The 12402-nt window shown below is 40.5% G+C and overlaps 1 protein-coding gene across 3 annotated transcripts in view; it reads left to right on the plus strand.

Annotated features, from left to right (window-relative positions):
• The window catches only part of macrod1 (mono-ADP ribosylhydrolase 1), a 121872-nt gene that overhangs the window by 63167 nt on the left and 46303 nt on the right, over window positions 1–12402 (plus strand). For 2 of the 3 annotated variants that reach the window (XM_072395577.1, XM_072395576.1), the window contains exon 4: window positions 4373–4402. The exons of the other annotated variant lie outside the window; for it this stretch is intronic. In XM_072395577.1, coding sequence (XP_072251678.1) covers window positions 4373–4402 — 30 coding nt within the window. The remainder of the gene's footprint in view (window positions 1–4372; window positions 4403–12402) is intronic. 3 annotated transcript variants of the gene reach the window in all.

The raw sequence follows: 12402 nt of genomic DNA on the forward strand, positions 1-12402 counted from the left end.
CATCTTCTGCAGCTGCAGTGAATAGAAGACAAAAAACATTCAGCAATCTAAAAATTTGCTCACAGGATTTTGTTATCAGTCCTTCTAAATGAGACTTTTGTCACACTTATGGCAACACAATTCAGTTTAGAAGACATTACGGTCGTAAAACATCTGTTTTTGGTGTTGTCTTTTCTACCAGAGGAAATCACTGTGACTCTGCAAGTGTGTTCACCAGGTTTTATTGTAATGGACATATAAAACATATTGGCCATTAGCTGACACAGCAATATCTGAAGTACACAGCAAAGAAGCAGTTGGAGAAATATATTTCCACATTATGAGGTAACCGCTGTTGTAAAAAGATGCAAAAACACAAGTAAGTGACAGTATTACCCTACTCTGAAGTTCCATTGCATATTCCATTGAAAATTTACACAAAACTTGATTAAAATATAGTTAAATTGGTTAGTTTAATAAATATTTATGTTTAGAACCTGTATAACTGTCAGGACAGATGTCAGCTGAATTGACGAAGCTAACTGTAGTTGCTATTTCATTACATATTTAGACTGAAGAATAAAAAGGCAAAATGGGGAGAAGGACTATGGTCAACTTATCTGATCTGGTATATGATCAGTATTGTGTTCAGTGAAGATGTACAGTGGGAAAGGCTTTCTAATAAACCACACAAACATATTGTAACATACCATATATGACTAAGTGCTTAATATTAGATAACAATCATGTCAGTCAGCCTCCCCAGTAATAATTTTTTACTGAATGGTTCCTGTTGACTGTGAAACATATTAATTAGCTCCTCCGATTCTCTGCCCTGTAACTTTGCAGTGAAGAAGAGTTCCTTTTGGCATTTTGCCTTTTTCTTTATTGGATTGTTACTGTACTGAGACAAGCAGAAAAGGTGGGAGAGAACGTAGGGAAATGGCATGCATCAAAGCCCCGGCTGGCCAGGTATGACGCTGAGACCCCGCTGCTGAGGGCATTTTCATTAGTGTGGTTTCAGCTCTCAACCACTCAGCGTATGGGTTGCCCCGCAACACTGCTCTCTTGTTTCTGTTTTCACCCACACCCCGTTTATGGAATTGTGTTCAGTTCCAGCTGGCGGCTCCACAGTCCTGTATTTTACCTGTCTGCACCAAACAGAAGGCAAACACAATTGGTACTGGTGAACCAAGCAGCAATTTCCCTGGCGGTTAAAAAAAAGAAAAAAAGCCCACCATAGCAGTGCCAAAAATCCTCCTAATGGCCACTCGCGGCTTACTGAAGCCCCACTGAAACATCCAGCTTTACTGCAGAAAGCATGTTCGCAGGCTGGTATAAATATAGGTTTTAGTTTCTAGAGCTAATAACCCTATTTATGACAAATGTACAGGGGTTGATTTTTATTTAATTTAATTTGGCAAGTCATCTGTTTTAATGATCTAGAGGTTTAAAGCTTTATTAAGCATTATTTGGGTTGAGGATAATGTTCACAGTATTCTGGGGTTTTCAATCCTATGGATGTTGCTCCCAAAATGTCACTTGGCAAACTCAAGGTTTAATCAAAGATAGCTAAGAAAGGTTGCATCAAGGCGGCTACATCTATAATGTGCTGTGCTTTTTACCGTCTGCGGGGTGAACTTGGGGATGCTATGGAGCCAGAAAGTTCCCCAACGAGTAGGTTAGAGACAACTGTGAAAATTGTGCTAAATCTCTGGGCTCAGCTCACAGTACGCTAGGATATTGCTATTGTTTTTTTTTTCAAAGTGAAATAAGATGTGCAAATGTTGTGGACAAAACCTCAGTTACTGCAGGTTTACAATTTAATGATGAGCAGCTTTAGTGAGCAGTAAGGATGCAAATATCTATCAGCTCTCTGGCAAGCTGTTTGCTTTTTTTTCTAAGAAAGCGACATGGAGCAGCACATTTTAAACTAATGTAGAGTTATTCGCTTTGGGAGATGTTAGTGAGATACTACAGTGAGGTGTAGAGTGTTTAAAGGCTGAACATTTGTGGTACTTACCATTAATGAGCCGGTGCAGAATAAGGAAAATGTAAAGGTTGAAACTTCTTCGAACAGAACAGTATTTGAGACCTCCCCTTCCTTCTGCTGTGCAGCTAACTTAGTACACAACCGCAGCTGGTTCGATGCCTTCTAGCAAGTAGTATTTAAAGTGAAAGATGTTCCCGGTGTTTTCTGACAGAATTTTTTAACTGCCCCTCTTAGAGTGATTATGAGCTTTACAGATTATCTCACAACAAGATTGGATCCCAACATCCAAAGTCGTGTGTATGAGCAGGAAAAGAAAAACAGGATTTTCTATGGCTTTAAGGTCAGGTTGCAGTTTCCTGGAAGCATTGCAAATGTCCTCTGGCTAACGCTAATGACTCCACACATTCATGGATATGTGGGTGAGAAAAACACTTGGGTATCGCATATGTCAAAAGCAGTAACAGCCAAGCTTAATAACCTGCCAGCAGTTTACTCTGAAAGCATAAGCAGTGACTTTAAACAAGTAAGGAAGCTGACCGGCCAGCCAGAAGCATAAATTCCCTGTCCCTGTTGCCTTCTTATTAAACCAGCTCACAAGATTGTTATTTTGTCAAGTCTTCTTGTTATTCAGGTGAAAGGTTGCTTTATGAATGACTTTTTCATCACTAAAAGACAATCATATTGTCTGTTTCTTCTCGCAGAGGTGTTTTTGATCTCGTTGGACTGTAGTCTCGGCACAAGTTTATTCATAAGCTTTTCTTAGGCAGTGAAGTCACTCGCTCACAATGTGCTCTGCCTCTCAGTCCTCACTGGCAGCACTCGGAACCTGCTGGGTCTTATTCTATCCATCAAATCAGGGACAGAGTTAGCCCAGTGATGCCAGGTGAATGAAAAGTTGGCAAAGCCAGCACTGCTGTGAGCCCTCGAGGACCTGGATAGAGAACCAGTCCCGATAAGAGGTGCTGACACCAAAAACAGATCATGTTCTGGAGGATAAACGTTGAGATACTTTATACTCTCAGCACTTGAATATATGCAAAGCCTCAGGGTTTTTTTTTTTTCTTCTTTTCTTATTTTGCAAACCAAAACTTCCCCGAGTGGATGCAGAATTTCAGAGAAGACAGTTTCTTAGCAGCACTCCCTCACATAAACACACACAAAACACTGCCACTAAAGTTAAGCTCCGAACTCGCATGTAACAAGAAGGTGACGTAATGTTTTTAAAGGTCAGAATTTAGGGAGAAAGAAGATCTTTGTTACCAACGAGGCATCTAAACAGTGGGTCAAATGCATTTATTGTTTGTGTGGAAAAAGTGTACCAACTGATACAAGCAATTCCATATTAATAACAATTACAGACAGAATTTCCCCGCATTTGCTTGGTGTGTTTCTTTGACAAAATGACAGCATCATTAAGTACGAGAATCAGTTTTCTGTTGATCAGCTGAACTGTTGTTTGTTTATTCGTAGCACTGATACTTGTACGCAGATTAGACATTGCTCTACTGCTGGTTTTGTAACCCTGATTTCAGCTCTGTTTAATCCCTCATTTTGGATTCATCATTATTATTATTAGGGCTGCCGCGAGAAGTTATCTTCATTATTGATTATTCCAGCGGTCCGTCAACTGTTGCGCAGGCTGGAAGGACACGAAGCCACTGCAGCCAGAAAGAAAAACTCATTTGAGATAAATAGACATGCAGGAGTTTGGCTGTGATTCAGGGTCAAAGGTTAGGGTTGGGTTCCCCTGAATAATATACTTTGACTTAACAAAACTTAACCAACTTTTAATTTCTCCACAATCCTTTTAATTATCAATACAGAAATAGTGAAAACTCAAGCTCTGGTGAAGGTGTGGACCAGAGTGGAAAAAGTCTGAGAACCACAGGGTTAAATATTAATCAGTTTATCCAGCAGAACTAGAACAATCCAAAATGCGTCTGCTTCAGACTAACATAAAGCATGTCTCAGTCACAGGCATATGTCAATATTTAGTGCCCTACCAGAAAATTAGAAATAAAGAGTTGTTAAGATAGTTAAATGCTCTTGTCAAAGCTCGTGAAGTCAAACGAAATTGTCATAGTTTACCTTTGTGTCTTCCGTGTGTATTTACGGTGGAGATGGTGGGGTTTGTGAGGTTTTGATGACAGTTTGATGATCTAATGGGTCCTAATACTTTTCATAGGCTAAAAGATTAGAAACCAGCAATGGAGATGCATACCGTCGCCACGTGTACAGTGGAGGCATTTTTGGGTGAATGCGATCATGTGTTTTCTGTTAATCATTATTTCATCTCGGTTTGAGAAAGTGAAACCCACATTCATGACATTGAATTGCATAAAGTACAGTTATGTTCAGTATATTATATTCAGTATTTCTTCTTTCTCGTCTCTCTTTCAGCCAACAACACTCTGCTCGGAGGAGGTGGAGGTGAGTCACAACCTGTCTGATCCTCCCGTTGTGTTGGTTCGAGTGCTTGCCAAGACACTTGCAGGGCTCAGCTTTTAATTTAATGGCATATTTTTTGTTGTGCAAAAAGTCTTCTGTGGACACCAGATAATTTAAAAAATAGTCCTTTTAATCCGATGACGCAGTGCTATTTGCTTGCCAAAAATGTGGGTGTGTTTTATGTCCTTTCTGTGGTTTCGGCCTGTGTTTCCCTTTGTGTTTGGTAGCAGGTAGCTCTATGCTGTGGCAGGTGTTCACATTGCTTTTGCATGCTGCTCAGTGTGTCTGTCTGCTCGTGCTTCTTCATGTTTGTGCGCACAGGTGTGAAGTCTATGGTTGATAATTTATCGTTGTGGTCATTTTTCAGTGCATTGTTGACTCAGTGCTTTTCTCTGTGCGTGTGATGTTTAGACGTCCGTGGTTAATCGATATTTGTAATAAATCTACACTGCTAATGCAGTGGCCGCATTCGCTGAAAAACGTGCGCACACACTTTACTCGACCCGTGTGTGTGTTAATGCTTGCAAATTTGGGTGGCGGTGCATTTGCCTGTGGTTGTTTTCTTTGTCTTCATTTGGTCAAACAGCGTCAGCTTTTCAGACCAACTCGCTTGCACTGCCATTTTTAACCTTTCACTCTGCATGCGTGTGTGTGTTTTTTCTCTCCCTTCAGTCTCTGTGGTGAAATATTGAGTGGCACACCAGTATGTGTGTGTGCATTTGTGTGGATGTGCATTCGCATGTCACTTTATAACAGCGTGTTTGCTTGCCTGAAATGATCTGTTGAAGTCCTTCGTGTGCACACAGAGAGACGCACAAAAATGCTCCATCCTAACTGATAAACACCAGCTGAGCCTCAAACCATAAAACAGGCCACACACTCTTATGCTGTCACTTCACATACACATAATCACATACAGTGAGGCACCTCAAACTACAGTGTTGTTTAATGATGTCCTGAGGTCCCTGATAGCTTTGCAAACAGAGCTGGTGATTGTGTGCATTAGAAACCATGCAAAGCAAGTTTACTGTGTGTTGTTTAACGATGTTTAACAATGTTTAAATTTATATTTTTGAACCACAGCATCTGTTTTAGTTTAAAAAATCGACCGGAGGAGTCTGCATATCCAAGAAACATCGGATTCTGGCTTTCATCGGTTTCTGTGTCACTTTATACTCGTTTCTCTCTTGCTCAGTAGATCTCTCTGATGTCTTGTTGTATTTATTTCCCTCTTGCCATCTCCTTTTCCAGCTCTGTCCTTGGGGGTTTACCAAGGCAGATAGAGCCTATAGTAGGTGTTAATTAGAGACAGGTAAAGGGAGAGATGAGGGGAAGAGTGGAGCAAACAAAAGAAATGGGAGGGAAGTGATTCTTGGAGTGAGAAGACAAGAAAGACAAAAGCAGCGACAGTCCAATGTTGTTTGGGAGGGCAGTCGCTAGGGATAGACGGATACAAGAGCAGAGACAGGTAGGGGGGGGAAAACACAAAAAAACATTTGGTATACATCTCCATTTGCCAGGATAACACTCTGTGCTGAAAACCAAGCATTCATTCATTCAACTTTAGAAAACTGTTTTTTCCCATCAGAGGTGAGGCAACAAAAGATCTTTACAGTGCTCACTCAGTCTCAAGGGTACCTGGGTAAATGTCATTCAGGTAGATCAAACGCACACCTGCCGACATTGTTTTCGCACTTCAATCTGGAGCGGTGCTGAGCTCGGGCTGCATATCAACAACAAATTCAAGGGCAGGAAATTAACCTTTTTTATGTCCACACGCCGCTGTTTCTCATTTATTTCGGAGCTTATCTGCTGTTTCAAGGTTTCACCGCTTTGATTGATTTTTATGAATAGAAAAGAAAGTCCAGATGAGGACAGGAGGTTTGACCAGCCAGAGAGTTATCACATGCATGTACATGTATGCATCGTCTAACTATATATAGTCATGCACATGCAAACCTGTTTCCAGGCTGACATATGGTAACCTAGAAGTTTAATCTGTACCAGCTCTAACTTTGTTCAAAAGTCAAACTAACAAACAACCCAGTTTTCAAAAAGTTGGCGGGAGGTGTAAAATATCAAGGAAAACGGAATCCAGAGGGTTTTTTTCTGTACTTGAATGAAAATGGTAGAAAGTAAACAGGTCCATTTTATTATTAATCAGTTTCTTTTAAATGCCTCTGTCCAAGGGCAATTCAGAAGACCCTGTGACAGAGGCAACAAAAGACTGGAATAGTGTATTCAAAAAAAAGAAAAGCACCTAATGAAGCATTTCACATCTAATTAAGTTGGTTGGCAACAGGTCAAAGAAGTGATTAGGTGTAAAATGGATATCACTGTAAGCCTTTCAGTTCAGTATAGTTATATTTTTTAGCCTCAAGTGACATCAGAAAGTCAAGGCACCAATTTGAAGGACTGCATAGGCGAACATTTCAACAATTTAAGCATGAGAAAAAGAATTGGGGAATTTAATTTTCCACTGAACACAACATTACCAAAAGCTTCAAAGAATCTAGAAAAATATCTGTACTGAATGGACGAGGCCATGCTAACACTCTGCCAGTCTCAAGAAAAAACTATGTAAACAAGAACCAGAACCATGGCAGCCTTCTCTGGGCATCAGCTCATATATGAGGAATTGAGGGGATGTGAAAAGCTGCTCTGTGAGCTGACGTGCTCGGTTGATATCTGTGATATCTTATTGTGTTTATTTATCTCCCGCTGTCTCCTTCTCCTGCTCTGTCCTTGGGAGATAACCAAGGCATGATTAATGGTTTGAATCATTTGCAAATCGTTTAAATCTGCTTTTATTTACATTCTTACAAGCCATGATATACTTTTTTGTATTTGTATTGTACGTTTGCTTGACTGTTGAATAAATGCAGTTAAAATGATAATTAAAGTGTTTTTCCACAGGTTTGTGTCCTCCACAGAAATGTCCTCAGTCCTCAGTTAAACGTTAGCACTCTATAGGGATGAGAAGTCAAGCCTATTCACTATATTTCAAGACACAGTAAATGATTTTCAAGGTTGGAAACGGCAGTGTCTTTTTCAGTTTGAAGCACAACAGAGGAAGGTGTCAGTACAGTTTGTTACGGGGGTAGACAGTTTATGAACCTGCTCCAGTAGAACCAACAGACTTGCTTCACCGCTTTCTTATGGTCACTTTACCCTAACAATATATCAAAGGACAAAATGAAAGCATCCTTCTTGTAGTTGTGAACTTTGAGATAGTTATCACATGAGTGTTCAGTTCCCCTTTGTTTTAAAACTTAGTGGCGAGTTTCAGTGTTGTTCTTCAGCTCGCGGCTTTATTGTTTTGGTCCACTCTTATCCTCAAGGCATTTGTTTTCAGCTCAAATCTACTGTGCACATGCTGCTCTGCTCCAGACAGCAGATACAGTTAATGACCACTGTATCTGGTTAATACATTGTGTGGTAACTCATGGCAACTGAATAAATAAAGGAGATTCCCCTAAGGAGCTCACAGAAATAAAAACTTTGAGAGATAGACAGGCTAGTTTCTGATTTTTTGTCTGCTTGTGTGAATGTGAAGGCAATGCAGTGGGACCAGCTAAGGCAAAAGCAATCCACATGTTCTCTTATTGTCCACGAGTTATTGTCAGTTTCACAGCCTCCATTGGTACCAATCCAATGGTTGGACCGTTAGATTTAGTCTTTCTCTGTGGAAAGATTAAGCTGTGCTCACTCCTGTAGCCCACAGTGTGGCACCGTCAGTATATTCCCATCGATGCTGCAAAAATCTTGCAACTACTACCGGGTCATACGATGCTGATTACACACAGATGTTTGTGGATGTTACAGGTTTTTGGGGCAATGTGAAATAGGTGTTATGTTGGCATGAAATTGTTGACAATTAATCTTCACTTTAAATGACATTATCCTGCGTGGAAAGAGTTCCTCGTGTCCGTACAGGCTATAAGAGGCACCTCTTTAAAGGGAGTCTGCTATGACAGAGGCACTATTAGACTATATGAGGCTTTGATGGTCTGAGTTAAGGGGATACCCTTATGGGACTTACCCATCAACCTTTTTCTCATTATCACTTGATACGTTAGCTTAGTTTATCTGCTGGAACTGGCAATTCCCCAGTAAATGAATTGCTTCGAAACTGCCTTGGCCCAAAAAATGGAGTCAGTTTCTCACCATGATTGAATAGTTGTAGCTAAAAGAAGACTCCAGCTCTTACAGTGGCATTATTTGTTTAGTATTTAAAGTGAACTGGCCTCATCTGGCTGATACTCATTCTGCTTAATAGGGGCAGTATCAGCCTGATACTGATTCAGAGTATTGGATTGGTAAGTATTTCCCAAAGTCCCTTTATTACACACTGGCTTTGTGAACTGCTCTATGAACAGTGTCACATTGTGTGAAAGACACCGAGACAGTGGAAGAACATTACTTTCTGGAATCAAAATTGGATAGAAAAAACCCCCAACTGATCTGGCTAACTCTTACAGCTTAACACAAGATGGGTTTTTCCTGAAAAACAGCTGTGGACTTTGTCCTTCTCTGTATGAGGGGATTGTCTCATAATCATTAAGAACTGGATCTTGACCCCCATTAACCCTCTATACCACCCAGTCTCTGTCCACTTTGTGCATTTTTTCTGACCTAGACTCAGATTTACAGATTTTTCACAAATGTATTACTTAACTATTATTAGCTGTAACTATTAACTTAAGACAAGACCTCTAGATCTTGTAAAAAAAAGTTAAATAAAGCCGACAAAAATAGGACATCACAACAACCGAGCAAAAACTTCTGATAAATATTTGAGTGCTTTATTTTGTTACATCCTAAAATTTAGACTGCATTTTTTGTTGACATCTTTACTGATCAGAGACCCAGTTTCAGACAAATGCAGGAAACTGGTCACAGTCCCTTCTCTGGGTCTGCAGGAACAGGGTGCACAGGATGCCGACCAAGCCTGTATGATTGGTTTAGGTGTTTTCCGATGTCCAGACTCAGTGCAAAACAGATGAGCAGAGTTCCAATTAAAATTCAGCCTTCTTACATTTTTCTAATTTGATCCAGGAAAAAAAATACAGGACAGGATTGACTCCATCTGGATTTCTTGCTGAACTGAAAAGCCAGACTGAATTTGTGTGAGCTGACATCTATAATCAATCCCCAAGAGCGAGGATGGGGTTTGATACCCTGCACTGAAAGTGGTCCCTGTGTGACTGCAGCCTTTTCTCTGCTTTCTCCTCGTCTGGTTTAGGAGAGTAATGCAGGCAAAAAAATAGGCTTGTCTGCTCGCTTCTCAGAACAAATGAACAAGAAAGCATGTATTGTGAATGAAGGAAGAGAGTGGAAAATTGGTTTTGGGGCGCAGAGATAAGACAAGTGGCAAAGACCGCTTTGTGCACTTTCAACATGCACACCGTGCTGTCTGTGCCTTAACCGCTCTCATAAATGTGTTTATTTCCCTGCTGTTAGTAACAGTCTCCTTTGCTCCTGTGTGTGTATGTTATATCACGTAACAGGTTGGACTGTTTGTGCGTGCATATACAGAGCTGTATGTGAAGCGCTGTGTATGTTTGTTCATCCGTCCAACACCAGACCTATCCTAAATGTTGCCTTGGCAACAAGCTGACTGAAGTAAATGAGTGTCCCGGCTCTGCTGAGGGATTGTGGGAAAGCAATATGCCAGTGTTCCACCCCATTAGTTTGACAGACAGGCTGTTTGGCCTATCAGAGGTCAGCTGGCAAGGGCAGGCGTATTAGTATTCTAGAGTGGAGTCATCGGGATTGGTTTTATTCTAATGTCAATCTACCTGTGTGTGTGTGTGTTTGTGTTGCAAATGGTGGTTGGTTGGGGTTTGCAGGAGGTAAAGCTTGTTCTGGCAATCTAATATTACAGGCTAGTGTGTGCACCCTGCTGGGGGGGTTTGCAGGCTCATCGCCAGGTAAGCATATCGCCAATTATCACCTCGCAGTCCCCTCCTTCCTAGAGTCGGTCAGTGTAGAGCCTGTGAGAAAGACACGATGACACCTAAAGTGGTCAGCCGCCTGCTACTTGGCTGTTCACTAGTCTAAAGAAGCCAAAACACTAACGATAATTTATTCCTTCCTCCTGTATTTGTCCATGCATTTTATCCTTTTAATACATTCTCCTCATGGACCCGTTGCTCAGCATTAATCTCTTCCCCTTTTGTTTTTAGCCTCACCCACTCTCCTCACCTACACCCCCCCCCTCCCCCCCTTAAAAACATTTTTTTTTTTTTTTTTTACACTTGATCCCTTTCCAAACTCATTTCTCTTAGTCCAACTGTGCTCTCCAATCTCGTCTCTTTCTGTCTGTGTGTCTCCATCTTGCCATTTTTTTGTTCTTGTGTCGTTTGCCAGCCTCCATCTCTCCTTCACTGGAAGGCCACGCTTCAGTGGCAGAAAACGTTGATGTGATATTTTCTATGTTAATGAAGGCTAAATAATGAATGTTGTTCTTTTAATATGGAAATGAGTTTGACACTTCTTAGGATTTTTTCAGTGTCTAGTAATATGAATTAAATTCATGACTAATTCATTAATTTGTTGAGGTCTGTTGGTGGCATTAGTTGTTGCCAATTATGGCTGATTGTTGACTTGTTTTGGTGGTCCATTTGCATGTGACAGAGTCAGTGGAGTATGAACAACCAGTATCCTTTGACACCACACTGATACTCGTGTGTGTGTCTCACTGCCTAAATGAAGTATACATAAGGGAAAGTCAATTAACGCAAAGCTAAAAACATGCACATTAAATAAGAAATTTAGTGATGCGGTCCACAAGGTACAAATTTACAAACTGATATGATGTTGTCAAAAATAAAAGCAAAAGAAATTCTGAAATGGCTCCTAATTTACTCTACTTTATGGTTCTCTTCATTGCCTAAGAGATATATTGTAATAGAGTTTACTGCATGTACACTACACTATAGAATACAGCACCTGCCATGACTTGGCTATATGCGTAATATAATAGTTTTTCTCAGTGGAGACAGTCACCATTTCACTACAACATTTACTGTACGTCAGTAAAAAATATCTCTTCAGTGCTAACTGGTGCAGCTTTTGGTTTTAGTTTCCAGTTGAAAGGCAACAGGGACATTAAAGCAAGTCTTCACAGCGTTTCTGAATAATGAAAGGAGCAAAGACAGCTTCCTAAAGACCCACGGCTGCGTTCTCACCACGTCTTCCCCGATCCATTTGTTTAATTTGTTATAGCACTAGCAAGAAATTGCTCAAAGATTATGTTTGTTGTAGCAGAGAGCTTTAGCTGAAAGTCTTGATATTATGACGAAGTCATGATAGGAGTTGTTGTTTCTGTTCAGCTTTGATAGATGAGTAAGCTCCGCTTTTGGAGAATTGAAACTGCAGCAATGTTATCGTCACATAGATTTTACTCCTCGTAAGATGCAACAAACCCGAGAGCTTCGCACTGGCTGTCAGTATCTGTGTTTCGATGGATAATGTTTAATCAGATTAGCGCTCTAATCAAAATAAAAATGTCACGTAAACATCTGAATCAGATCAGACTGATCCAGTCTGGCTCGGTTATTTTTAATCGTATCAAGGAGGGAGACGTAAACTTTTTACTCATCTGACCAACAGGAAAATGTATCCACATATTAGATTAATGAGGAGAATGTATTAAATGTATTCCACATATGCACCTAACTCATCTGATTGTTGCGCTCTGATTGAAATGAATATTTTTTTCTGTGCGTGCTCAAACAGAATTGGCCTTTGATGGATTCTTTTTGTTAGACATCTTTTAGGGTTTAGGATTGTTAAACATGCTGCATTCCTTACTGTAACGATCTCTCTTATAGTTTTAGCTGCAGCCTCTTGGTTTGCTCTTGGATGGCGTATTTTGAACTGAGCTGTAAAGGTCCACTCTCACTCTCCACCTGTAGATTGTCAGTGGATGAAGTGGGACAATGTGCTGTTGTGTTTGGAATAAAGTTAGGGGAAAA

The sequence above is a fragment of the Leuresthes tenuis genome, unplaced genomic scaffold (assembly GCF_036924035.1).
Source record: "Leuresthes tenuis unplaced genomic scaffold, fLeuTen1.0.hap1 SCAF_11, whole genome shotgun sequence".
In the NCBI taxonomy this organism is placed as follows: Eukaryota; Metazoa; Chordata; class Actinopteri; order Atheriniformes; family Atherinopsidae; genus Leuresthes; species Leuresthes tenuis.